The sequence below is a fragment of the Xyrauchen texanus genome, chromosome 5, assembly GCF_025860055.1.
Source record: "Xyrauchen texanus isolate HMW12.3.18 chromosome 5, RBS_HiC_50CHRs, whole genome shotgun sequence".
NCBI classification, from domain to species: domain Eukaryota; kingdom Metazoa; phylum Chordata; class Actinopteri; order Cypriniformes; family Catostomidae; genus Xyrauchen; species Xyrauchen texanus.
The window spans coordinates 23,617,506-23,645,473 of NC_068280.1; the positions used below are offsets into that span (position 1 = coordinate 23,617,506).

Genomic DNA, 27,968 nt, shown 5'->3' on the forward strand with positions numbered 1-27,968 from the left:
TAAGCATGTCCTGTTTTTACCTGACTGTGTCTTTTCTTTGTCTTGCAGGAGTTTGTGATGATCATTGTTTTTGGGCTGGAGTTCATCATTCGGATCTGGTCTGCCGGTTGTTGTTGCCGATACAGAGGATGGCAGGGTCGACTTCGCTTTACAAGAAAGCCATTTTGTGTCATAGGTGAGTCGTCGATGAATATACAGGTGTCCCTCATGAAAACAAGAGCCTGTAAACTTGAAAGGCTTTCATGGTTTATGATCAGCGTTCATTGAGGTAATTGAGGCCATTGGAGCAAGGTCTGCATTTGGAAAATTAGTTTATGCATTGTTATTTAGCCCATTAAGATCTGGTTAAGAGAGGCTAATCAGGGGTTTAAGTAGGCACAGGCAGTTTTGCCAGTACTTGAAGAGGTGGAGTGAAAGGGGTTTCCTCTGCTGATGTTGTGAGATGACGGCTAGTGTGATTAGCGTTGATTTCACATTAATAAATAACTTATAAAAAAGAAACTCATTAAATGAAATTCATTTGATTACATTTTTTAATATATTTTATATTTATACAGTATTTACCTAAAAAAAAATCAAGGTCCATGTTGGTAGCATCCTCTGTGCTGCATGAATATCGCTATTAATTCACGGTTAGGTTAGATCTGTATTGTTTTGGTCGGTACAGCATCTTCTATGCACTTCCTGATGAAACACATTACGCTATTAGCGTAGACCTCAGTGTCATCATCAGAGGTGGACCAGAACATCTCCCAGTCAGCGTAATCAAAACAGTCTTATAGCATAGAGTCTGATTGGTCTGACCAGCACTGGATTGTTCTGAGGGCAGATGCTTCCTGTTTCAGTTTCTGCCTGTAAGCGGGCAGAAGATGAATGGAAGAGTGGTCTGATTTGCCAAATGGTGGGCGGGGAAGGGATTTGTAGCCATCCCGGAAGGGAGAGTAGCATTAGCCCAAATCCCGGTCCACTCATGTTTTGAAACTGATGTGTTGGTAGTATTTTGGTGCTATTGACTTGAGGTTGGCTTTGTTAAATCCCCGGTAACAATGAACGTGGCCTAAGGATGCGTGATTTCCTGTTGCTTATACTCCCATACAGTTCCTTGAGTGCCTGCTCTGTGTTGGCTTGTGACAGGATGTACACAGCTGTGATAATGACCGCTGTGAATTCCCTTCGGAAGCCAGAGTGGTCGACACAGAAGCATGAGAAATTCCAGATCAGGAGAGCAGAAAGACTTGATAGAATGTATGTTCCTCTGATCACACCAGGATTTGTTGATCATAAGACATGCACCACCACCTCTGCTTTTACCTGAGAGGTCTTTCGCTCTGTCCGCTCAGTGCATGGAGAACCCAGCGGGTTCGATGGATGAGTCTGGAATCTCTGCAGACAAACAAGTTTCTGTAAGGCAGATAATGCAGCAGTCCCTCATCTCTCATTGGAAAGAGATCTGTGCTCTCAGCTCGCAGATCTTGTTGTCCAGAGACTAAACATTTGCCAGTAGAATACTTGGTAGTGGGTGTCGATTTGTGCAATGTCTTAGTCTGAAGAGAACACTTCGTCTCCCCTTTTTCTGCTGCGTTTCCACTGCCGGGCTGTCCAGACAAAGGGCTCCGCTGGGGCTATCCCTCTAAAAGCCATCTGATCCGGGTCATGTGAACACAACAGAGCCTAATACATTGCTATACTTAACGTCAACTAGTCACTCAAACAACCGACCGACTAGTTGATTATTAAAATAGTATGTTTTGCATGATTTTAAAATTGTATATCATCTTTAAGGAACTGTAAAATAGTCTTACTGGACTAGCCCATTGACATCAAAACTTTTACTTGGCATACTCCAGCTGTGGCTGGCAAAAGCCACCAGATTATGGTGACCACATATCCCTGTTTTCTGGGGACAGTCCTGGTTTTTGTTGGGTTGTCCCTGGAAATGTCCCCGTTTTTCCCGAGTGTTCAAAACAGCCCGCATAGTGAAATATTACATTGCAAGAAACCTAGCCTGAGCAGCAAAGTCTACCGTGTCCTGTTCATTTTGACCAACAGAGGGGGCTGCTCGCTATTGCAGCATCAATTCATTCATCTTCCTTCACAGATCATTTGGTCGGGCCAGTTTTGCCAACTGGACCAGGTAATTGAAGAGAATTATAATCATTGTTATAAACTTAAATGTAAGGGACATACTTGCTATTTATGTTATAAAGTTATATTGTTATGTGTTTCTGAATTCGGCATGGTGTCGTATTTGAAAGTTTGGCCTTCATAATTTGGGAGTTCCCACACAGACCGCACAAACTATAACATTCTGGTGAAAAGTAGTCAAATTAATCCCCGCAGATGAACAAATAAAATCAACAATGTTACCTTTGTATTGGACTGTAAAACCAATCATTGTGATAATCTCTCTGTGTGATCAGTGTAATATTCACACACTAAAGGAAGCACCCTCTCATATATTTGCTCATTTGTTGTTTTAATTTATACTTGAAATAAATAAAAAAAAGAATATGACATTTAATAACAAAAAAAAAAATACAAATTTATAATAAAATATCTGCAAAGAAATGTACAGTTAGTCAGTACATTACAGCATAAATTACATAATGCCTTGCAGGGAAACAAGTGGCTGAAAAGGAGCACCATAATGCATAAGACTTGATAAAAATTAAAGGTAGTAATTAAGAAAAACAGGTCCATATGAGATGCATAAGCAGTTAGGTGAAATAGTGTTATGATAATAATAATTATTAATATTATACCACAAAAAATTATCAACTTTACCTCTGTGTTTGAATTTCATTAAGACAAAGGCTACAGAATTTAATAAAGCATGATACACCACACCGTAAATATTATTTCCATGATTTGTTAACTTTTTATTTTTTGCCAAATCAACTTAGATTAACTAATTTGTTCAGATAACATAAAAATGTGTGTTTTTATTGAGTAAACTAATGGCACAATTGCAATGCATTGATATAATGTAAAAAAAAATATTAAATTAAAAATAATAATTCCACAAATTATTTACTATACCTTTTTCATTCAAATTATTTATTTATTTTATTTTACTATCAAATTTTGTTTTAAATGAACTCAAAATTTGAAGGCAACCATGTTACTTACATTTATTCATGTTACATAAACCAAATTATTTCTTACAGTGCATAGTTCAGCACATCACCACATTCACCATGGTCAAAATACATAAAATCCCATTTTTCCTCTTTTTTAGTAAGTAACATGAAATTTCATTGACCTATTGACCACTGAACTTGAAATGTCCCCATTTTTAATTTCAGAAATCTGGTCACCTTACACCAGATCCACCTCAGAAAACAGCTCTCTGACCCCTCAACCTGTCAATTTGTTTCCAGACTTTTTTAAATTGTGTGTGTTCTCCTCTTGAGCTCATTAATGCCGGCTTTGCACGCACCCCCCACCGAGAATGAGAACTACTGTACATTATAGCGAACACGAGAGGTAAATCCAACGTGACTGTACCCACCCTAGCATCTGGGCAAATTGGTTGCTTAAGAAGCCTGATTGGAGTCACTCAGCATGCCCTGGTTTCGAACTTGCCACTCCAGGTGTTGTAGTCAGCTTCTTTACTTGCTGAGCCACCCAGGCCCACAGTTAACTGTGCCTTTTAAGCAGATATGGAAAATTCCAGAAAATGATGTCAAGCCTTTGGCCAATTAACTTCTGATTGGTGTCAATTGGAGTTGTATCTGTGGATGTATCTTGGGAAAATCAAAAGAAATCAGCTAAGAGCTCAGAAAAACAATTGTGGACCACCACAAGTCTGTTTCATCCTTGGGAGCAATTTCTAAACACCTGAAGGTACCAATTTCATCTGTACGAACAATAGTATGCAAGTAGAAACACCACAGGTCCATGCAGCCATCATACCACTCAGTAAGGAGACACATTCTGTCTCCTAGAGATGAATGTAATTTGCTGTGAAAAGTGCAAATCAATCCCAGAACAACAGCAAAGGACCTTGTGAAGTTGCTGGAGGAAACAGGTAGACAAGTGTGTGTGCGTGTATGTATATATATAAAATATACACACACACTCAGAGTAAAATGAGTCCTATATCCACATAACCTGAAAAGCTGCTCAGCAAGGAAGAAGCCATGCTCCAAAACCACCACAAAAATCCAGACTACAGTTTGCAAGTGCACATGGGGACAAAGATCGTACTTTTTTGAGAAATGTCCTCTGGTCTGATGAGACAATAATTAAACTGTTTTGCCGTTATGACCATCGTTATGTTTGGAGGATAAAGGGCGAGGCTTGCAAGCCGAAGAACACCATCCGAACAGTGATGCATGGGGTGGCAGCATCATTCAGCTAAATTAATAAAAGCTGAAATAAATAATTCTCTCTACTATTATTCTGACATATCACATTCTTAAAATATATTAGTGATCCTTACTGACTTAAGACAGGGAATGTTTGCTACGAATAATGCCAGGAATTATGAAAAACCTAGTTTAAATGTACTTGGCTAAGGTGTTTGTTCAACTGTATGTGATATTGTTTTAATGCAGATAAACCCTTCAGAACTGTATAGCAGCAGTTTTCCCATGTCTTTTCTCATACTTAGTGTCCAACACTGCAAAAAGAAATCAGTTGTTTCAGATTAAGTCTGGTGGGATAGACCTGTCAATCCAGAGTCAACTTATTCTGTCATTCAGCTTGAGCCAGAAATATTAATGTCTCGGTTACTGTCGTAACCTCCATTCCCTGATGGAGGGATCGAGACATTGTTGATGTAGTGACACTAGAGGCCAATGAGAATCACTAATTTGTTCAGATAACATAAGAATTTGTGTGTGTTTTTTTAGTAAACTAATGGCACAATTGCAGTGTACTGATATAATGTAAAAAAATAATAATAATAAAAAATAATAATTCCACAAATTATTTACTATACCTTTTTTTTATTCAAATTATTATTTATTTATGTTATTTTACTATCAAATTTTGTTTTAAATAAACTAAAAATGTAAAGGCAACCATGTTGCTTACTTTTTTTTTTTTAAAGTTAAACCAAATAATTTCTTACAGTGCATAGTTCAGCACATCACCACATTCACCACATTCCAATTTATTGAAATGTCCCCATTTTTAAATTCAGAAATCTGGGCACCAGATCCACCTCAGCAAACAGCTCTCATTGACTGACCCCTCAACCTGTCAATTTGTTCCCAGAATTTTTTAAACTGTGCGTGTTCTCCTCTGAGCTCATTAATGCTGGCTTTGCTATTAATAATGACTTGTTCTGTATTTTCTTATGATGTCTGTGTTCTTAAGTGCTAACACTTATCCCTGACTTCACTGATCTAAATGGGAAACTGTAAGATTAATGAGTGTCATTAATAATGGGAATAATATGTCACTGTGCAAAGCTGATGAGGGAGATTCTATTTGTTTGATGGTTAAATGTTTAGCTGGAAAAAACTGAAAAAGTCCTTGTGTATAAACACCGGTTGTAAAAAAAAAAAAAACATTATTGTATCAACAATTTGTTTAATGGTTGGTCTTCAGGGGCTGTATCACAGAAACGTAGTGAGGAATGGCATCCAGGTACCATGGTTCGTGAACTTGCATGGGAGAAAGAGCGCATGTCTTTGCTTCATGGAGGGGAAAGGCACTATGTGCAAGTGGTACACCTGGCCAGCTGTCCTGCATTGCCAAGAGAACACTTTCAGGTCCCCGATCTTCTTGATGGATGTGAGCGCAGTCTGGAGTGCAGTCTTCAACGTGATGGCCTTCAACTTGACTGACTCTAGGGGCTCGAATGGGCATTACAGCTGCCATGTGGAGTGAGCCCAGGCCTGAGTGATTGTGTTTACACAATTTTCTGTATCCCATCCAGGGACCAGACATGGAGGTTCCAGAGGTCTGGGCGTGGGTGCCAGATGGTGCCCCGTTCCTGAGAGAGAAGGTCCTCCCTCAGGGGAATTTGTCAGGGAGGTGCTGTCACAAGAAGCGTGACGTCCAAGAACCAATCCGGTTGGGCCAGGATGGTGCCACGAGGGTGACTTGTTCCTCGTACTCCCTGACCTTGCACTCAGTCTGTGTGCTAGCACATCTGTCCCAAGGGGGGCTCCCGTCAGGGAATACCAGAGCGGATAGTGGGAGGATTACCGCGAAGCAAACAGGACTATGTGCTTTTCCGAATCGACTCCAAATCAGCTGGACCACCTGGGGGTGTAGTCTCCAATCTACCTTGAGCGTCACCTGCCATGACAGCGTGTACGCTGTGACGTTGAGGCTTCCGGGATTTGAGTGGCCCGCAGCGACCTCAGTCGATGCTGGCCCCAGAGTAGGAGATGGCGGGTGAATTATGAGATGCAATGAGAATGAAAGCCGCCTTGGCGGTTTGTATACGCAACTGTCGCTGTGTTGTCCATCCAGACCCACACGTGCTTGCTCTGGATCAATGGCAATAGCCTCCACTGGGTGAGCTGTACTTCCAGCAACTCAAGACAGATGATGTGCCCATTGTACATGTCTCCCCAGCCTGACTTGGAGGCGTCTGTCATACCCACGACATGCCTGGACACTTGTTGTAGGGGGACTCCTGCCCGCAGTGATGGCCACGCAATGTGTGCTGTGGCACCATGCCCACCTTGGGACTCAAGTCTGAAGCCAGTGCTCTAGCGGTCTCATATGCATTAACCTGTGTGGGGTGACCACAGCTGAGGATGCCCCTGAAAGTGTTTCAGTTTAACCGCTGTCCTCCACTTGACTGCGTGCTCGCTTGTGAGGCATGTTATTATCAAGACCGAGTCTAACTCCATGCCGAGAAAACAGATGCTCTGAACTAGGGAGAGCTTGATCTTTTCCCAGTTGACCTTCTTGAAGAAGCAATGGTTCAAGGACAGGCCGAAGGGGTGGACCTTGTACTGATACACCCGGCCATCGAAAGCAATCCTTAGGAAGGGTCTATGTCGAGGTAAAACAGATGTGAAAGTATGCATCCTTCAGGTCTACCACCGTGAACTAATCTTGATGCCGGACGCACACCAAAATGCGTTTATTCAGCATCTTGAACGTGAGTCTGTGCGAGGCCCGGTTCAGAACTCGCAGGTCCAGGATTGGCTGGAACCCACTGCCTTTCTTCAGCATGATGAAGTAAGGGCTGTAGAATCCTTACTTCATCTAGGCTGGAGGGACAGGCTCTATCACACTCCTCTGCAGAAGGACTGTGATTTACGCGCGCAGGACAGCAGTGTTCTCGCCCTTCACCGTCGTGAAGTGGACGCAACAGAACCGGGGCGGTCACCTGGCAAACTGAATTGCATAGCCAAGTTGCATGATCCTGGCCAACCAATGCTACCCTCGTGCAGTTCTTTCAGTGCCTTGGCCTGGTGCACCGTAACTGTATTATAAACCCGAGGAATCGTGGCAAGTCCGCCGTCAAGGGTTTTCCCTGGAAGAAAGCTGCGCCGTTGCCATGGTCATGTTCTCGCAATGAGAACAGAACCATCCAAAAACGCTTCCTCAACGTGATTACGGTCCAGACATGTGACGCAATGATCGTTGCCATCAGAGGTGAAGTAACAACCGCACCCAGAAACTACACAGAGACGGAAGAGCATCTTTAAAAAGATGTTCACGTCAATGTGTTTGCTCTAATCGAGGGAAATACAGTATACTCTGCTTAGCATATATACTCTTTTAGCGCTGTTGAAGTGCTAACGCTACTCGTTGAGAGGTGAATGGACAGGCAGTGGAATTCAGCTTGCTGACACATAACCGCTCGGCTCCAAAGAAAAAATCTGAATGAGTGGATGCATTCCAGCTCATATATACCCGTATGTCCGGGGGAGTGGCATGCAAATTCCACTCGCCAATTCTCATTGGCCTTTTCTCAAAGATCTGTTTGGGGCTCCCAAGAGCAACCCCTAGTGTCACTACATCGACACAACCTCGAGTGAGTGACAGAAGGGCAACATTGTATACTGTGATATGCTATAACATTAGTTGCATTTCTCATCTTATTAAGGTTCAGTACAATATACTGTATATCTTAATTCTATAAAAAACATTAGTCTTGTTTTATATGATTTGATTTTTAAGGATGATTTACCTGTTGATACGTAATTCCCCACATGCAGTGGTGACGTCACTCTGCTTACGTTAAATAAATAATTTACCGTCTATACAATTAATGAATGTTAACAAATTATACATCATTTCAAAGGTCTAAGGGGTCAACATTGATATCCGATCTCTGTTTCACGATAGCAATGCTCCAGAAACAGCCATTTTAGTTATGTGTGCCAGGAGTAAAAATTAAAACATGCAATATCAAAACGAGACTTCAGACTTTGTTATGAAAACGCGATCGCAAGATGAATCCAGTTCGCCACACTTGGTTCAATTGTCCATGACAAGCATTCATTGAAAAACATCCAATAGCACTTTTTGTCCATAAAAGTGATAAATCTGAGAAATATTTATATATTCTCAGTTGTTTACATGAGATCTCGCCTGAAAGAATTACCCTTCGTCGTTGTTCTTCAACAAACTATGCAATCTGAACAGCATTCATATTGTAAAACTGTATATTATCTTATATACTAGAGTCACATAAACAAAATGTCTCCAAAGTCTATTTTTTAAAATGTGTCATAGTTTTATTCATAATAGCGAAGCAGTGCAGTCGGATTTTGTGTCGTCTTGAAAGGTGGAGCCTTAATTTTACTCTGTATGCTTCCAGCGATTTTACAGAGAAAAAAGCTTGCAGGAACCTCATTTTTTGTTAGATCATCTTAAAATTTGAAACATAACTTCTTTATTCTTGTGGCTTTGAGAACATTGTATTTCTGGGTTGTCTTGGCACTTCTATTATTGTTTTTTTAGATTATAAAAATGTTCAGCACAAAATATTTCCATTACTATAAACTTCAGCTTCTCTAACTTAAAAAAAAATAACAACATATATTAATTCTGAAACTTGAGAAATAAAGCCATAAGCGTGTCCTTTCAAAAGATACTACAACTGTGTCCATACTCCAAAGGGTCCAGTAAATACAACCATTTAAGTTCAGGTATGTCATTTTCATGGTTTGTGCTCAAAAAGTGGGTGCGTATCAACAGGTTAAAGATAACTTTTCATGTTTTTACGTTGAATTTGAAGGATTCATTCTCTGGGAATTCTCTGTATTATTAAAGCCAGGTTTGGTACACCAGTCTTTTGAGAAAGTGTAACTTTTTGTGCCTAACAATCATGTTTTACTATCAAGGATGAAAACAATTTATCCATATTCAGAACTGAAATGAACTAAAAGTTAAAACTTAAGTATCAACCACTGAAAGCCCATATCTGATGAGCACTAATCTGAATATTGGGAAGACAAGTATCATAATGTCTGTTCTGGTTACAGCCCTGATTGATATCAAGTTGATTTCCAATGTCTCAATGTCTGCAGAGCACTTAAATAAATGTAAATATAAAGAACAGCTAAAGGAATATTCACACCAACATGCTTTCAAGGCTGATATAGTGTGGTGGTGGTGGTGGTGGTCTCTTTCATGTAAAAGCATTATGCATTTTTCACGAGTCATCTTTCTGATGTACTGGATGACGGCATCATAATGTATATATTTATAATGTACTTCTACACCTAAATCAGCATTTTCCCTCCCAACTCGCAACTCCCTGAAGATTTAAGCACACGTATAATGTGTTGATTTGACTAAGAATGACAGACTACATAAGAGTTAGGAGCAGTAGAGCATGGAGGCCCCCTTTCGGGAAAAGATTTTGTTCATCAGATACAAATAATATGAGCAATTAGAGAGGAAAAAAAGAGAAAGAAAATATTATTGCAGTTGAGAAGAGCCTTGGAATTGTTTGTGTTCTTTCAGGGTTTGATGTCAATTATCTAAGTGGATGTGGTTTCTGTGTGAACTTTCCGTGTCCTTCTCTTGCTCTTTCTGTGTCTTTATCCCTCTTTTCCCCTCCTTCCACACTCTTTTCTCATAAAGAATATAGGCATGATTATAAATCACTCTTTCCAAATAATTTACATACTGTACACTGCAAGATTGTTTCTTTCTGCTCGGTCCTCAATTAACTCCTATTTGATAAGTAAATTGTGTAGTTTGAGAGCTCATTTACCTTATAAATTGCATAGACACAACAGTTTTAATTTACTAATTATTCATTTAGTTTAAACTTTTGTGCAAAGGGGCTTTCAGTATACTTATTATAGGAACAATGTCCTTGAGATTAAGAGTATTGCACAGTGGCACAGTAATGTTTAGTTCAATTTCTGTTTCAGCTACTTTTAGATAAATGCAAGAATTAGGTTAAATTCAAGGTTAAAGAATGAGTAATTTCTGTGCCACTATCATCAACCAACAGAATTGAAAAAGTTATAGAGCCCAACAGTCCCATTACATTTTTTATCATAAGGGATTAGATTTTTAAGCTAAGTAAAGTAATTTTTATTGACTAGCGCTTTCAAAATACACATTGTTTCAAAGCAAACTTTATACTGTAACATAAAATTGTGCTGTAATGTCTTAAAGGTGTCATGACATACTCTTTTTTTTTTTTTTTTTTTTTAGATAATTTTATTATCTTCCTTGAGGTCCATTTATGGTTAACCCTTTTTTGCACCAAAACAAGATTTTGGTAATATATGATAATTTTTCACCCTGTCTCTGGACCACTGTCTGAAATGCTTGGTTTTAGCCTCAGCGTCCCCTGTAAACTTCAATGGCTGTAATCGCTGTAATCACTGTTACGATTGGCTAAAATTGTGCAGCCTCTCAAATACAGCCATATTTGCAATTCAGTCGGAAGAGAATGAACAAGCTCCACAACATTATAAAAAAATTTTCAGGATTTACACAACATACATCCGACACATTGCATTCAGATATATTAAACTGTTTACTTATTGTAAGCATAGCAGCACCATAAAATATCAAGCAGTCATTACAATTGAAAGATTCATGAATGAAACTGTTGACTTATGTTTTTGCAAATAGGTCCAATAGTTTTTTAACTGCCCCATCCTTCAATAACTTTGCAAAGCTTGAATAATATTATGACTGGTTCACAAGCAATCCACACTAATATGAGCCGAAAAAAACTACAATCCATGTTGATATGAGCCAAAAAAACACCCATACATATAGTCCAAAGCATTGTGAACTAGATGCACACATGTACAGTGTCTTTCTGCACTGAAGCCCGCATAGCTGGAAAAGCATAAAAACGTCCAAAGACGTCCATCTAGTGCTTGTTTACCTACACCAATATTTAAAAATAGTGCAGATAGGTGCAAGAAAGTGCCCAGGACACATATGTGCTCAAAACAACAAGAGGCCAAGCAGCTGATGAAACAGAATGGGGTCTCCTTTTCAGAGTTGTTACTTGACACTGCATCTTTTTAAAGCAGTGCGAGATACATGACAATGGTCAAAGATGTCTGTCTAGTGCATGTTTATATACAAAAATAATTCACAATTGTCCAAATGGGCCAATTTTGGTGTTCAAGAATAGTTAGTAGTCTCTCTCTCTCAGTGTACGATCTGAGCGCCAGTGTGCTACGGGTGCGATGAGGTAAAGTAGACGATGATGTTTTTTCAATTTAGTGGTGGTCATGAATTAGTGGTCCCCCTTGAGGCGTAGGGAAGGAACAGAAGTAGAGAACAAAGTGTTTTTTGCAGCTTGGTTTCAATAAATGCTTTTATTGCATTAAGGTTTAATTTTGAGTTTTTAAAATTACAGTATCTTTTTATAGTAGAATGACCAAAATATCATGGGGAATTTGATTCCTCGTGAAATTACCTCTTTAAAGATCTCAATGAGTAGTTTAAATGAAAAACACCATTGAAAATCATTTGTAGGTCTGTAGGTCCACCGTGACCAAGCCAAAAGTGACTGTGCCAAGAAACCCAATCTGTTATTTTCTCCAATAAGTTATTTATTGGAGAGAAAAAACTTGGGAGAAACCAGGCTCAACTGCGGGAGCCAGTTCCCAATATTTAAAACTAAAGGATATTGATTGAGCTGTAAGATTAATGATTAGGTCCTAAGTGTCTTTGAAGTCAATCCTGAATTGTCTGTGGAAGTGCACGTAGATGCAGTTCCCTCTTTTATTTGGCTGATGAAGCCTTTAGTTGCCATTCATTTATTGCATATGTATGGCATTTTATGAGAGTGTAGTCCATCCTATGACCAAGATGATGCAAGCAAAGTTCAGTGAACGTTTTAAGTTCGGTTTTAAGATTATTTGCACATTTCTTATGATGTAACTCTACTGATGCAGAGAGTATTCTATGCATTTCATATTCATAATTTAATGTCTGAGTGAACATATTTTTGGGGAATATGGGGATGCTGAGAGCAGCCCTACCATAAGAAAACTGATACAGTAAATACACAAAAAATAAATTGGAGGTAAAAGAGATGCTCCAATCTAGGGCATGACACCGCTTATGTGCATCCCAAGCTCAGTGATGTGCTTCAGTGTAACCTGTCTGCATGTACTGTAGTTCATGGCATCCAACAGTTTTTTTCTTCTGCACCAGTTTATTAAAGCAATCCGATGTCTGTCAGACACTCAAACATGAAATATCAGCACAAACTCTAAAAATACAGTCCATAGCATCTCATGGACTAAGCATAATAACGGGAACATTGCTTAAACCAAGTGATTTATAGTCTGATAATGAATAAAATTTACATTTATTGTTGATTGAACTGACTAGTTTGTTGTTGGATTTTTTTAGTTTTATTGTTCGTTTGTAGGATGTTTATCTTTCTATGACAATGTCTCATTGTTTTACATCCATTGTCTTCCGTCAGTCATTTAAATGCTGCCATACAGCCAATTTAAGTCGCTTTTTTGATGGATATGTGTCTGGTATATCAAATTCCTCTGTTATAATTTGGAATTTGTGTGTTTAAGCTTCAGTTTCACGTGAATTGAAAGTTCACATTCAGTCCGCGACACCTGGAACACCACGCGGCCACCGTCTGTAACCATAGCAACAGCTGCCCTAACCACCCAGGCACAAGCAATAGATAAACTATTTTATATTATATGTAGATTATATCAAATATGTTTGCCACATGTATATAAAGCATTTCACGGTTTTAACTATGGATTCTAAATTCTAAATTAACAGTGACATTTATAATTGCATTAAAACCGTATAATCGTGGCATCCCTAGGTGCCTCAAACACCGGCTGGAAACTTGTGGCAGTTAGAGTTGGCAGCAGTTCATACTTTGTGAAGTCCATCGTAATAGATTGAAGTGATGCAGACAGTGATCATCAAAGTGCCCCTCACTGTCTGATTGGCCAGGCTGCAGTTAGTAGTCATCGCTTTGTGAAACATAGTGGTGGGAGTGGGACATCGGACGACTGGATCTAGCCGGCTCTGGTAATGAGACAGGGAAACAAATATAATAATTAGTAAATAATTAAAATTTTACAATTATTAATTTAGCAGACACTTTTATCCAAAGCGACTTACAAATGAGGAGTACAGATTTTCCAGTAGTAGAATTGGGTTAAGTGCTTGTGAAAGAGATGCGTCTTTTTATGTTTTTTGAAGATGGCTAGAGAATCAGCTGCTTGAGTGGGGTTTGGAAGGTTATTCCACTAGCAGAAATGGATGATGTGAAGGTTCAGGAAAGTGTTTTTGTGTCTCTGTGAGATGGGACATTGAGGCAACTCTCACCTACTTATCTTAAGCTTAAGGAGGGCACATAGACCTAAAATAGCTAGTGTAACTAGGGGGGTGCAGGGCCAGTGGTTGTTCTGTAGGCAAGGATCAATGCCTTGAAAATTATGCAAGTAACCATAGGCAACCATTGCAATTTGCTGAAAAGAGGCATGACATGAACTCTCTTGGGCTCGTTATAGAACAACCATGCTGCTGCGTTCTGGATCTGATGCAGAGGTTTGGCAGCACATGCAGGAAGTCCTGCCAGAAGAGCATTATAGTAATCCAGTCTTGAGCCTGGACAAGGACTTGTGTAGCATGCTCAGATAGGAAGGATCTGATCTTCCTAATGTTATATAGCGCAGATCTGCGTGATCGGGCTGTTCTTGCAATGTTGTCTGTGAAGATGAAATGCTTGTCAAACATAATTCTGAGATTAACTATGAGTATATGCCATTCACTTTAAAGCAGAGTTATAGAATATGAGAAGTTTTTCCGGTTCTAGCAGACCTGACTGATGGACCATAACTTCTGGTTGATGGATAAATTAGGTGTATGCCAGGCTGAAGAGTCTTTAGTCTAAACGTAAACTTTGAGTGTGTGTCTTAGTCCTGAACAAGGTTAGGAAAGCATTCCATAGTTTTGAAGCCAAATAGGAAAAGGATCTACCTCCTTTTTTTGGATTTTGATATTCTTGTCTTTTAACAATAACATATATGGGCCTGGTTAGCTCAGTGAGTAAAGACACAGACTACCACCCCTAGAGTTCGCGAGTTCGAATCCCAGGGCATGCTGAGTGGCTCTAGCCAGGTCTCCTGAGCAACCAAATTGGCCCAGTTACTAGGGAGGGTAGAGTCACATGGGGTAACCTCCTCGTGGTCGCTTTAATGTGGTTCACTCTTGGTGGGACACTTGGTGAGTTTATTTGATGCCGCTGTGGATGGTGTGAATCCATGTCTCCATGGTAACATGCTCAACAAGCCACGTGATAAGATGTGTGGGTTGACATCTCAGACGTGGAGGCAACTAGGATTCGTTCTCTGCCACCCGGATTGAGTCACTACGCCACCACGAGGACTTAGAGTGCATTGAGAATTGGTCATGCCAAATTGAGGAGAAAAAAAATCAATTACATATTGACAGTTATTGCAGAACTTGCAGATTGTTAATCGATGATATATGCTTGTATTATTTAAAAAGATATATGTTTTTAAAATGTTGCTTTACTGATAGTTTACTGAAATTACGTACTGATAGCGCCATAGAGCCACAGTTCCCTATCAAGTTGGTCACTTCGATGCTGTGTTAGAACCGGATGCTATGGGAACTCCTCTCAAGAGTGACGATCAGAAGCCCTTAAAAATGACAGCAATCTATTGGCAGATTGTGCTTGATGCTCCACCTCTGATGCTGTTTTTCCCCAGACTGCATGACCAGCTGGTTTAATACATGCACGAATCCACATTTCTGGTGCATCAACCTTCACAACGCTTGTCGGCACATCTATGCCCCTCCTCTGCATTGGGATGGAAATCCTGGCTAGTGCACCTGTCCAAACCATGTTGGCTTACATCCTCACTCGTAGGCAAGGCCTACATTGTGGCAGGTCAGGCTGGTTCCACCCTGCACAGTATGCGATATTGAAGGTTTACCAGATTCACCTGCTTAAAGACATGGATGAGAACATGTCAGACCCTGAGTCTTTCAAGGTGCTGTGTCGTGCTACTGATCTTTTGCTCCGGACTACTAAAATTACCGCCCAAGCCGGTCCATAGGACAAGGTTGTTTGTTGACCTTTGTCGCAGCAGGGCCTCTTTGTTGACAACATGAGTACCTTCATTGAGCATATTGGATATTTATATACATGTTTAATTATATATATATAATCCTTACTTATTTCTCTATTGTAAGTTATACAATTAGGGATATTATAGATAATATTTTTACATCGAAAACATGTTTATGATCATTTTAGTATGCTTGCTACTGATGTAAAATATGTCCTAAAATGTTTTTTATTTTTCATTTATTCCTTTCTCCCTCAGACATTATAGTGCTGATTGCCTCTCTTGCTGTGGTTTCGGCGGGAAGCCAGAGCAACATCTTTGCAACATCTGCACTGCGAAGCTTACGTTTTTTACAGATCCTGCGAATGGTGCGCATGGACCGCCGTGGAGGCACTTGGAAGCTATTGGGATCTGTAGTTTATGCTCACAGCAAGGTAAGTTTGGCAGACTTGAGGTGAAGTACTTGAACTTAAAGTAGAACATCAGTTGAGGTTTGGGGATGAAGCTTTATCTTTTTTATCATTCTGAAGTGATATTCAACATTTAGGACAATACATTGTTTTCTCTTGGTAAACATATGAAGCAGTATGTGACTCGGGCACAAATGATTGCATTTGTGGATGATACAAAAATCCATCTCTAATGAATGTATGCCTCCAAATGAGGACAAACATTCCTGTACAAATACTCTGAGAATGAAAGGGCACTCATGATATGGTGAACAGTGACCCCATTTAGATCTATTCCAATGTTTTTACTTCCAGGACTACAAGGTTAAAGTACATTAGCATCAGTTGCTGTTGAATATTGTGTCTTTTTGTTCTATATTAACTGGAGGTTAAATAATATAATAAATTCTAAAATGTTGAGTTCTGTTCTTTAGGTCTTGTTGCCTGAATCATTTAAAAGCATGCTTTGAACCATCTCTAAAAGGACAATGTTGCTGAAAAGTGTTTTGAAGAAAATAATTTTGAATCCATTTACCCTGGTGTACAGATATTTGTCGTAATGCTGTTCCTCTGGATGTCCTCAGCATTTGCTTCTGTGTTCAATAGGAATTGGTCACTGCCTGGTACATTGGGTTCCTTGTGCTCATCTTTTCCTCTTTTCTGGTCTATCTGGTGGAAAAAGAGTTCAATAAAGACTTTGCCACCTATGCTGATGCACTGTGGTGGGGCACGGTGAGTCTCCACACACCTCATATCTACACAATGGTACATTCCAAAGAGAGTCATACCAAGTACAGCTTCAAAAAACAGATAATTTGATTTAAGGCATGCAACCTTTGTTTTGCCAATTCTGTGAAAATGTGTTCAATTTGATGCAATAGCCCTGATTCATTTCTCTCTTTCTTTCTTATGGGCACCATTATTGGAAAATTGCAGGAAGTACTAGTTTCAGTTAAATATAATCAGTGATATCACATAACATTCAGTACTATTTCACATTTCAGGAATATTTTTCATTCAGCCCTTTGATCATTGCCTTCCACCTTGTTTGGGATATTGAAACCTTTTCCATATAGTCTATACTCAGGTCCATTAGATTCTATTTTCATAGAAATAGAAAGTAATGGCACAAAATGCCAGATGTCATTTCTGGTCATGCTTGGATGCCCCATGGCGGTTCAGAGAGTAAAGTGCTAAATAAAAAGGAATAATTGTCTGCCTCATACAGGCTCTTTTAACCCAGAAAGAAGAGACATAGGCCACATATACACATAGGAGAGGAGATAAACACATGAAGACATACAGTATAAAGAGTGTCCACACACTGGAAATGTATTGTTATAATAGCTTTTTTATGACACTGAGCATAATAGCCCAAATTTGTATTACAGCATTTGCATTTACACAGCAACATAGTTCTCTATTTACTCTCTTTGTGCTGTTTTGGTTAGATCACCCTCACTACAATTGGATATGGAGATAAGACTCCTAAAACCTGGACTGGAAGAATGCTGTCTGCTGGTTTTGCCCTTCTTGGGATTTCTTTCTTCACTCTGCCTGCGGTAAATATGACACACCAAGACACACTCTTATAAATGTCCTAATGGTTAGTTATAATCACACATTCAGAAAGATATAATCTACAAAATATACACACAATTTTGTTTGTTCTTACTTACAAATTCATTGTTTGTACATGATGCCACCTCTCCAGACATAAGGCTGGACCAAAATTTTAATATTTGCAAATTGAGACTCCTGAATTCCTGAAAGTTCCTGCTTTACACTGTGAAATGTTGTCCCTTGGTGGCTGAATTTTGATTAAGCAGAATTGTATTGGGTGTGTCTGTGGGAAAACCTTTGAGGCAATTTATAAAGATCATTAGCCCACATACTGTCAGTTTCCACAACAATTTAAACATTGCATTAGCGAATGCATATACAGGTCTGTACACAGAATACAAATGTAGCAGTCTTTATATACGTAGATGTATAGAAAAAGTAAATTCTAGTCTTTGGAACATTTTTAATTCAGACTGTTATGTACAGATAGGCCTATATTATATATCGACTGTAATCTTTATTCAATTCATTGGTCAGCATAATTTAGTGTTGAATCATGTTCAAGGTCTGTATCGTGATGTGCATGAGTAACAGGATACACTGTAAACAATTAACTTTTTTTCCACTCATTGCTTGACAAGAGTTACATATAGAGTAGAGAAATAAATAGCAAGCAGAAATTTTGAAAATAGGAAGCATTTTATAATAATGGCTAATAATGATATGTGGCTAATAATATGTACAGTGGCAAGAAACCCTTTGTGTGAACCCTTTGTAATTATATGCATTTATGTTTAAATTCTTAAAATCCAGTTTGATCTTTATCTAAGTTACAATAATGAACAAAAACAATCAGGTTTTTTTTCTCTTTGATTTTCTCCCTTTTTCTCCCCAATTAGGCATGCCCAATTCCTAATGCACTTTAAGTCTTTGTTGTGGCCATTAATTCTTTGGGATCAGAGCCGTGAGAGGCTCGGGATGTGGAGCCGTGGGAGGCTCTGGAGGGGGAGCCGTAGGAGGCCCGGGAGGCGGAGCCGTAGGAAGCTCGGGAGGCTGAGCCGTAAGAGGCTTGGGAGGCGGAGCCGTAGGAGGCTCGGGAGTCTTTGGGATCAGAGCCGTGAGAGGCTCGGAAGGTGGAGCCGTGGGAGGCTCTGGAGGGGGAGCCATAGGAGGCCCGGGAGGCGGAGCCGTAGGAGGCTCGGGAGGCGGAGCCGTAGGAGGCTCGGGAGGCGGAGCCGTAAGAGGCTCGTGAGGCGGAGCCGTAGGAGGCTCGGGAGTCTTTGGGATCAGAGCCGTGAGAGGCTCGGGAGGTGGAGCCTTAAGAGACTCGAGAGACGAAGCCGTGAGATGCTTGAGGGGTGGAGCCATGAAAGACTCGAGGGGTGGAGCCCTGAGAGGCTCGAGGGGAGGAGGAGCCTTGAGAGGCTCGAGGGGAGGAGGAGCCCTGAGAGGCTTGAGGGGGGGAGGAGCCCTGAGAGACTCGAGAGGCGAAGCCGTGAGAGGCTTGAGGGGTGAAGCCATGAAAGACTTGAGGGGCGGAGCCCTGAGAGGCTCGAGGGGAGGAGGAGCCCTGAAAGACTCGAGAGGCGAAGCCGTGAGAGGCTTGAGGGATGGAGCCATGAAAGACTCTAGAGGAGAAGCCCTGAGAGGCTTGGAAGGAGGCGGAGCTCTGGGAGGCTCGAGAGGAGGAGCCTTGGGAGGCTCGTGAGGCGGAGGCCGCGAGGGCTCTGAGGGGTGAGCAGAGGCTGGCAGAGCCGTGGAAGACTCTGGGGGCGGAGCAGAACCCGGCAGAGCCGTGGAAGACTCTGGGGGCGGAAGCAGAACCCGGCAGAGCCGTGGAAGACTCTGGGGCGGAGCAGAACCCGGCAGAGCTGTGGAAGACTCTGGGGGCGGAGCAGAACCCGGCAGAGCCGTGGAAGACTCTGGGGGCGGAGCAGAACCCGGCAGAGCCGTGGAAGACTCTGGGGGCGGAGCAGAACCGGGCAGAGCCGTGGAAGACTCTGAGGGAACCTCTGCGGTCTTGAGCACAAGAGGAGACTGGGGAGAAGGGGCCCTCTTCCTTCTCTTACGTCTTCGGCCAACAGGGGACGTGGCCATGGGGACGGTCGAGGCTACAGGCGCTGACTCTGGGGCGGTCGAGGCAACAAGCGCTGGCTCGCTGACCGTGGCAGACATGGGCGCTGGCTCGCCGGCCGTGGCGGGCATGGGCGCTGGCTCGTTGGGCGTGGCGGGCATGGGCGCTGGATCGTTGGCCGTGGCGGGCATGGGCGCTGGCTCGTGGGCCATGGCAGGCATGGGCGTTGACTCGCTGGCCGTGCCAGGCTTCGAGGCTGGGGCCGTGACAGGCTTCGGGACTAGGGCCGTATCCGGCTTCGGGACTGGGGCCATGACAGGCCTCGAGACGGGGGCCGTGGTGTGGAGCGCTGGTTCAGTGTCTGCTTCCCCCACAGTAAACAAGGAACCAGCGTACAGTAGGGCGAGGTCAATAAACTGAGCCAGGTTGAGAGAGCAGCGACCACCAGGCATGAATGATGAGGTTGGCTCATTCAGTCCAAATTGAAAAATGGTATTCAGAGCCACCTCATTAAAATTCACCTGGTTGGCCAGGGCACAAAAATCCACAACATAAACCTCCAAGGGTTGACTCCCCTGACGCAACCCCATGAGTCGGGCCGCTGGCTCCATAATGTCGAGGACGGGGTTATGAGTTACACAACCGCTGCCTCGCATAAAAAACCCTTGGTCAGCGTCCGAAGAGCCATAAAACCTCTCCGGGGTGGAGAGTGCACGGCGCCAGAAATGCACTGGAGGCATAAACGGGCTCAGGGGCAGACACAGGTGAAATAGGGTGAAACAAATCAGAAATAGCGCATACCTGCTGCCCCTGGGCCGTGAGCGCGTGGTCATCTCTCCACACTGTAGCTCCTCGCGGCGAATGTGACGTGCTTCTCCGCTCTAGTGAGCTGCGCGAATCCTTAGCGCGGGGCATTGTGACTGTCAACGGTGAGGTTGGTTATTTTGTAACCCGCACACACACACACAAGATGAGACAGTCACAATGTCGGATGAAACTGCTTTATTAATAGAAAGCAGTGCAGGCAAAAGTACAAAGGGCAAATCCAGTGAAGAGTTGTCGAGGGAAGCGTAGGGTCAAAAGCCGGGGAATCAAAGTATCGTAAGGGGCAAATCCGGGAGAGAGTGGTAAACGAGAGCGGGAGGTCGAAGCCGGGAAAACAGTTAACAATTAGGGCGAAGAACTAGACGGGACTAGCGGGATCAAAGACAGGGGAACAAGGGGAGCTGGCAAGCTAAGGGGTAAACAAGAGGAGGTCAGAACTAGACGAGACTAGCGGGGGCAAAGATACGGAAACTAAACACAATAACCAACACCCGTGAAACGGATGTGCTGTGGTATTTATAGGGGAAGGTGCAGGTGTAAACAATGAAAGGTGATGAGACGAGTGCAGGTGAAACTAATGTGCAGGAGGATTGGAAGCGCGTGAGAAACTCGAGGAAGGGAGATAACCTACGAGCATGTGAGCGAGTAGGAGCAAAGTGGGCGTGAGGGCTCGAGCGAGCAAAAAGAGCGTGAAAGGCTCGAGGGGGCGGAGCGAGGGAGTGAGGTCGAGGGAGTGAGTGTGTGTGCGACGAAGCGGGGATGGGGCAGAGGAGCGGGGTTCGTGACATTACCTGATGAACTTTCACCTTTTACTGACACTTTATGCTTTGCAGAGCTAATGTGTGCTTCTAAATCACTTGCACCTTTATTAGCAACTGACACAAGTGCCAGATTTACATGCTTTTTTAAGGGCCGAAAAAGAGGACTAGTCTGGGAAAAAGAGGACATATGGTCACCATATATATACTGTATAGTAGTGTCAAATCCGAGTCTTTAAACAACTGAGTCCAAGTCTAGTGCGAGTCCATAACAGGCCGAGTCCGATTAGAGTCCGAATGAATCTGTCCATGAATCTGAATTCAAATTGTAACCGTAACTTAACATAAATATTTTAAGCTTATTTTAATTATTTATTTATTTAAATAATATTATATTATTTATTTTAATTTTTAATTTTTGCTTTTCCCCTCCACTCAAGCATTGACTAAATAAAGTGAAAGCTGTGTCATCAAGGCCAGAGTTATTATTGTTTCAAATTTTGTACTTAATTTTAGTTTGTCCTTTCAATTTAGATTAGTTTTATCTAAAATGATCCCTATCTAAAGAAATAATATATTCTGAGATTTCTTTTTTGTCTCGATCTGCCGACTGGTTTGGGGAAAATAATGAGTCAACACAGTAGTAATTAGCACTTAACAATTGAGAAGTTACATCTCAAGACTTGACTGCAAGTGTTACATCCAAAAACACTGGTAAAGCCCACTGGTAATATTAGGGCCATTTAACACGGACAAGATTGTTAATACATGGAAAACATGGTACAGTTCGAAGCACTACTTTTACACCTAAAACACTAATGTGTCCATGTGTTATCGTTTTAAAAAAATAAGAGGTATCATAAAAATGTATTTAGTACTGCCTTTTAAGAAGCTATTTGACAACAGATACTCACATACTTTATATTCCACAAGACAAAATGGTAACTGAATTTAAACAGATTACATGCCCTTGGTTCTAAAAAGGATTAGTTCACCCAAAAATAAAAATTCAGTCATTGTTTACTCATTGCCTGTGTTGTTATTACTCCATATGATTTTCTTTCTTTTTGTTAACACAAACAGTGCTAACACTATGCTCAGTGATGACACACAATGGCAGTTTATGGTGACCACTTCTTCAAGCTTCCAAAGGATGCAAAAGTATAATTCAGAAATCTAACATATTATTGTATGCAACTCATGTCTTGTTCTGAAGGAATATGATAAGGTTTGGTGTGAAACAAACTGAAATCTGATGTATTATTAAGTGAAACTCTTCCTGTGCTACTGGTACAAGAGAAAACCCTTTAATATGGTGTGATGCTTTCTCTGATTAATGACTGTTTATGTAATAATTGTTCATGAGTTCCTGCTTTGCCTTGAGCAGTGAAGCTGCCCACTTTTCTTAAGAAAAATACTGTACATTATTTGGTTTCCCAGCATCTTCAACACATTAGAGTTCTTCCCAACTATGGCTAAATGATAGACATCCAGCTTTTGAAACTAAGGACAATTGATGGACACATAAACAACTAAAACAAAAGGTGCAAACATTCATTGATGCTCAAAAAGGCAACACAAGAACCAAGGGGATGCAAACTTTTAAACAGGATTATTTGTGTAAATTAGTGTACATTTTGTGTAATGTAGCTTTTGAAGGACAGTACTACATAAAATGTATAATATTTTAATATTTGCATACATTCTGAAAGGGGTGTGAAAACGTATAGGCCTAAAACAAAAGGGGTATGCAAACTTCTGAAATACTGTATATAGTTTGTGAAAATGTATATTTCATTTTATATTTTGTTTTTCATTATTTGACCACATTTTAGCCTTTTATTCTTAAATTCCATGTAGCCTATTCTTTCCATATAATTTCATATTGCATGTGTTATTATGAGTAGACTTGTCATGTTAGGTACACATTTTAACATAATTCACAACACTGCAACCTAAAATTCTAAATTCAGTCCCTATATCTCAACATTTAAAGGAATGTTCCAGGTTCAATACAAGTTAAGCTCAATCGACAGTATTTGTGTCATAAAATAAAAAAATTAAAATTAAAAAAAGCAAAAATCAAGGTTACTGTGAGGCCCTTACAATGGAAGTGAATGGGGAAAATTAAAGCAAATGTGGCCAATTTTTGGAGGGTTTAGAGGCAGAAATGTTAAGCTTATAATTTTATAAAAGCACTTGCATTAATTCTTCTGTTAAAACTCTGAACTGTAAAGTTGTTTAAATAGTCTTTTTTACAGTTGTATTAGGGTTGTTTGGCATTATATCATCATGGCAAGAAGTTGTAAAGTAATTTTATCACTCTAAAATCAAGTTCACACACATCCTTTATGTCTTGAGTATTTTAATGTTCAAGTATTTGCCCTATTCACTTCCATTTTTAGTTCCTCACTGTAACATCAGTTTATTTTGCTTTTTTTTTTATGCAGTGCATACAATAATATAGATACAGGTCATGAGCTTCCGTTAATGTTCACGTCAACCATCAGAATGGTAAAAAAAAAAAAAAAAACAATTTGATCTCAGTGATTTGGACTGTGGTATAATTGTTGGTACCAGATGAGATGGATTGAGTATTTCTGTAACTGCTGATATCCTGGATTTTCACACACAACAGTCTGTAGAATTTACTCCGAATGGTGCCAAAAACAAAAAACATTGAGTGAGTGATGAAAATGCCTTGTTGATGAGAGAGGTTAACAGAGAATGGACAGACTGGTTCAAACTGACAAAGTCTACGGAAACTCAGATAACCGCTCTGTACAATTGTGGTGAGAAGAATATTGTGGGTTGGCACTATTTGGTGGCATGTGGGGTACCTACACAATATTAGGCAGGTGGCTGATAAGTGTATATATACAGTTACTTTAATATTCTGCTTTTGGAAATTTACATTTTAGATATGCAAGCATTCCTTTTGCAAACAGAATAGAAGTAAAACAAGGAGTCCTACAACAGTTGATATGGCCCCCACAGAGCCCAAATCTCAACATCGAGTCAGTCCAGGATTACATGAAGAGACAGACAGGCTAATAACATAGAATTGTTGCAACTTATCTACCAACAACCTAAAAATATGTGAAGTATTTTACCTAGGAGGATTTGTGCTGTTTTAAAGGCAAAGAGTGGTCACACCAAATATCGATATGTTAACTGCAATTTGTATATAAAAATGATTCATGGCATTATTTTTGAAGACATCCTCACTTTTTTCACGAATGCCTAAAACTTTTGCTCTATGTTTTATACATACATACATACACGTAGTATTGTAGTGCATGTTATGAGTGCATGTATTTTTGACATGTGCAATAAATGCTCAGTCCCTTTAGTGTTAGTGATCATGTATATAGTATGTGCAAAGTGTATGTTGTGCAACAGTAGGATAATCTTAGGGTGAGGGGGAACTCACATTATTGGGATGAGAAGCTGTTATACAATTAATTGTGTGGGATGAGGGGATTAATAAGGGGGGAGCTACTGAGAGTCTGATGAATGCTGATAGCTTGTGGGAAAATAACTTAGTCTGGTGGCTTTGGATCTGACACATCAACATTGATGCATAAGCATAAAATAGAGGATGTGGTTAAATAAATAACCATTATAATAACTTTTCAACCAAATGATGAGTGCTCATCACTGCATGAATTTGTTTCCTATAGCCCATTGTCCACTTCCTATTGATTGTGACATGACTCCACTGTACTTGCATTGCAGGGTATTCTGGGATCTGGTTTTGCCCTGAAAGTTCAAGAACAGCACAGACAGAAGCACTTTGAGAAGAGAAGGAACCCTGCTGCCTGCCTCATACAGGTCAGACTTGAGAGGTTTCACATTTTGCCTTTACATTTTCAGTGACATTTAATGGATGATATTATACAGTATTATACGCCAAAGAATTTAACAGAAATCTTGGGGAACTGTCGTGTCTCTGAGTAGGGTACTGTCTGCTCATGTCCCCATATATTTTTTAAGTAACTGTGATTGATGCATACAGTATAAATTATTCACCACAATGGTCTTTGTTGCTCAATAAATATTTTATGAGATTGCTGAGATTGTGTTTAGTCTTATCTAAGGGGAAAAATAGCCTATAGTTAATTTTGCAGCTGATTTTACTTGTGTGGACAGCCAATGTCTCTCTAGTTTAGATATGGCAAGATTTGGATTTGACACCAGGGATTAAGAGACTGCTGCAGTAATTGTCCTGCACTCAAACTTGTGGCAACACACTGGGTGAACTCTTAAAATTATCTATGCCTGTGTGTGTCTTTGTCCTCAGAAGTAATGGAGACATCCTCATTTAAAAAAATATATATATTAATTAAAACATTGCATTCTTAAACTAGTATTTTTCTTTTAGCGGTATGTTTAGGTTTAGTCTCTAGTATCAATGCGGTCTCATGACAAGTTGTAATAGTTTGATGGCGAAAATATACAAAATTGTTCAAGTTTTTCCCATAAAGAAAAATAAATGATCCAATGAACGATATTATAATTTTTTAACCCCTAACCTAAACCTAACCAGAAAGTCTAACTCCTTATCCAAATCCTAAACCTAACCAGAAAGTCTAACTCCTTATCCAAATCCTAAACCTAACCAGAAAGTCTAACTCCTTATCCAAATCCTAAACCTAACCATGATTTTAATTGAAAATTATTATTTTTAACCATGGAAGAAAAAAAACTTTGGGTTTGGAACGAGACGACGGGGAGCGTATTAGAGGTTACTGACAAACATCATTCTGCATTGTACTGCATTGATAAATAAAGAATGAATGAGTAGCCAAATTTGTTCACAGTTGTTCCTTTTCTTAAAATAAAGTGTTGGATAGGAGGATAGCTGAAATTTGAGGCCTTTATTTTATCGATTTGAAATTCTTTTACAATTATTATTGGTTGGTCTCTGTGGGAGTTAAATTCACGTCTTTCATGCAAGTCAAGCCATTTTACGATTTCGCCATCTCATAAGTAATAAGGATGAGTTGTCATGAGATTATGTTTGTAGTATTTATAATTAGCTTTATATAAAAACAATAGAAGTCAAGGTATTGTGTGTTTTCATTTAGATAGCTAAGTCAATGTGTTTCTTATGTTTCTTCTCGCTGTGTTCTCACTATCCCTAACCCTGTATAAGGCTGTTTGGCGATATTACTCCACTGACGTTAGTCGTCCTTACCTTGAGGCCACTTGGCGTCACTATGAGTCTACAGTCCCTGTGCACAGGCATGTATGGGTGCCTGCGTTGACCGAAAAAAAAACTTTTGTTGTTTTTCTACTAATCTGCTTTTTCCCATTTTTTTTCTCCTTCTCTTTCTTCTCTACCGCCCTTTTCCTTTTATCCTCTTCTTCCTTTATCCCTTGTTCTTTGGTTTTATATATTTTTTGCATGTAGTGTGTGTGGCGTAGCTATGCGGCTGATGAGAACTCGGCTTCCGTTGCTACATGGAAGCCTCATTTGAAGGCGCTGCATACCTGCAGTCCTACAAAGTAGGTACAATCCTTGGCAGCTGTTCTTCTATATCCTGTCTGTTCACCTGTGACAGAGGTCATCAGTCTTTCATTTTGTTTGTTGATTTCCTTACATAACTTTTTTCTGTACCTACCTCCCACATGTTTCACTCTTCAATTTATTTCAACATTCAAACAGTTTTGTGTCCATTTTGAATTTATCAAATTAAAATGAGTTAATAGCCACCCAAAAGAATCAGTATATTCCATGATCTGTTGTTACAGACAATAGTGGGCCTGATGTAGGCCTAGCTGTCCTTAAACTACTGATTGCAGTCTTTCTCTCATAGAGAAAGGGAAAAGGCTATTCAAGTGGACAGTAAAATGTCTCTCCATTTCACATTTATACCCACATTCTGTGTCATGATAGCCCAATCAGGGATGATGTGAATATGAAGTAGTGCTCTTTCTTGATAAATTGAATCAGCAGCATTTGAATTGTCAAACTGATTAAGAAAGAAGACCATTGCCTCATCTTCAATATGTCCTTATATCACGTATAAGGTCATGAAACTTAAATAGACCATGAAAACCTCTGCTGAAAAGCATTCTTAACACACAATATGCTAAACTTCTGTTAAAACATTCAGTAGGGCTCCTTGTACATATGGCATATTAATTTGATGAAGCTTATTGAATTTGCTTGCAAAACACTGAGCATCTTTTATGCACATGAACAGGGGTTAAATTGAGGTGGAACAGTCTGGAACAGCTTTCCGGCACCTCAGATTAAAAAAAGAAAAAATGTTTTGGCAGTTTGTTTGTCACTTCATTATATTTCCTGCATGCAGGGTCCAGTTCAGAATTTATGCATTCCGCCTCATTTACTGTAGTTAGTTTGCTCGCTCAAAAACAACTTTAACCCTCTAAGCTCGGATGGGCCTGCCGGCAGAACAGCAATATCAAAATATTAATAACTACAGTCTCGAACAAAATAAAATAGGTATCGTTTCAAAGCTTAGAAGCTCTACTTTTGAATGCATGTAGGCATTATGACCACAACTGAACAGAAGTGCTATAATTCTAATTACATATGGCCACCAGTAGATGGTGCCAAGAACATGACACAGACTCAATGTTGACTCAAATAGCACAGAAGGAAACTCATTCTGTGAAATCTCATTCCTAAAATCATGTCTGCATGCTATACAAACCTTTAGTCATTGTTGTGTTTGCATATGTAATTAGTTTTTATGTACAATTATTTTGTTTTATTTGTTTGGAGAGTCTTTTTGACACTTGGTGACATTTTTGGACACTATGA

General features: G+C 40.2%; 1 protein-coding gene across 2 annotated transcripts in view; it reads left to right on the forward strand.

Annotated features, from left to right (window-relative positions):
- Positions 1 to 27,968, forward strand: part of kcnq5b (potassium voltage-gated channel, KQT-like subfamily, member 5b) — a 171,777-nt gene that overhangs the window by 117,591 nt on the left and 26,218 nt on the right. Inside the window, exons 3-8 of one of the 2 annotated variants that reach the window (XM_052126036.1) lie at positions 49 to 175; positions 15,762 to 15,937; positions 16,559 to 16,684; positions 17,404 to 17,514; positions 24,911 to 25,006; positions 26,331 to 26,423. In XM_052126036.1, coding sequence (XP_051981996.1) covers positions 49 to 175; positions 15,762 to 15,937; positions 16,559 to 16,684; positions 17,404 to 17,514; positions 24,911 to 25,006; positions 26,331 to 26,423 — 729 coding nt within the window. Of the gene's footprint in view, positions 1 to 48; positions 176 to 15,761; positions 15,938 to 16,558; positions 16,685 to 17,403; positions 17,515 to 24,910; positions 25,007 to 26,330; positions 26,424 to 26,588; positions 26,684 to 27,968 lie in introns of both variants that reach the window. The other variant, XM_052126035.1, reaches the window with a different exon arrangement.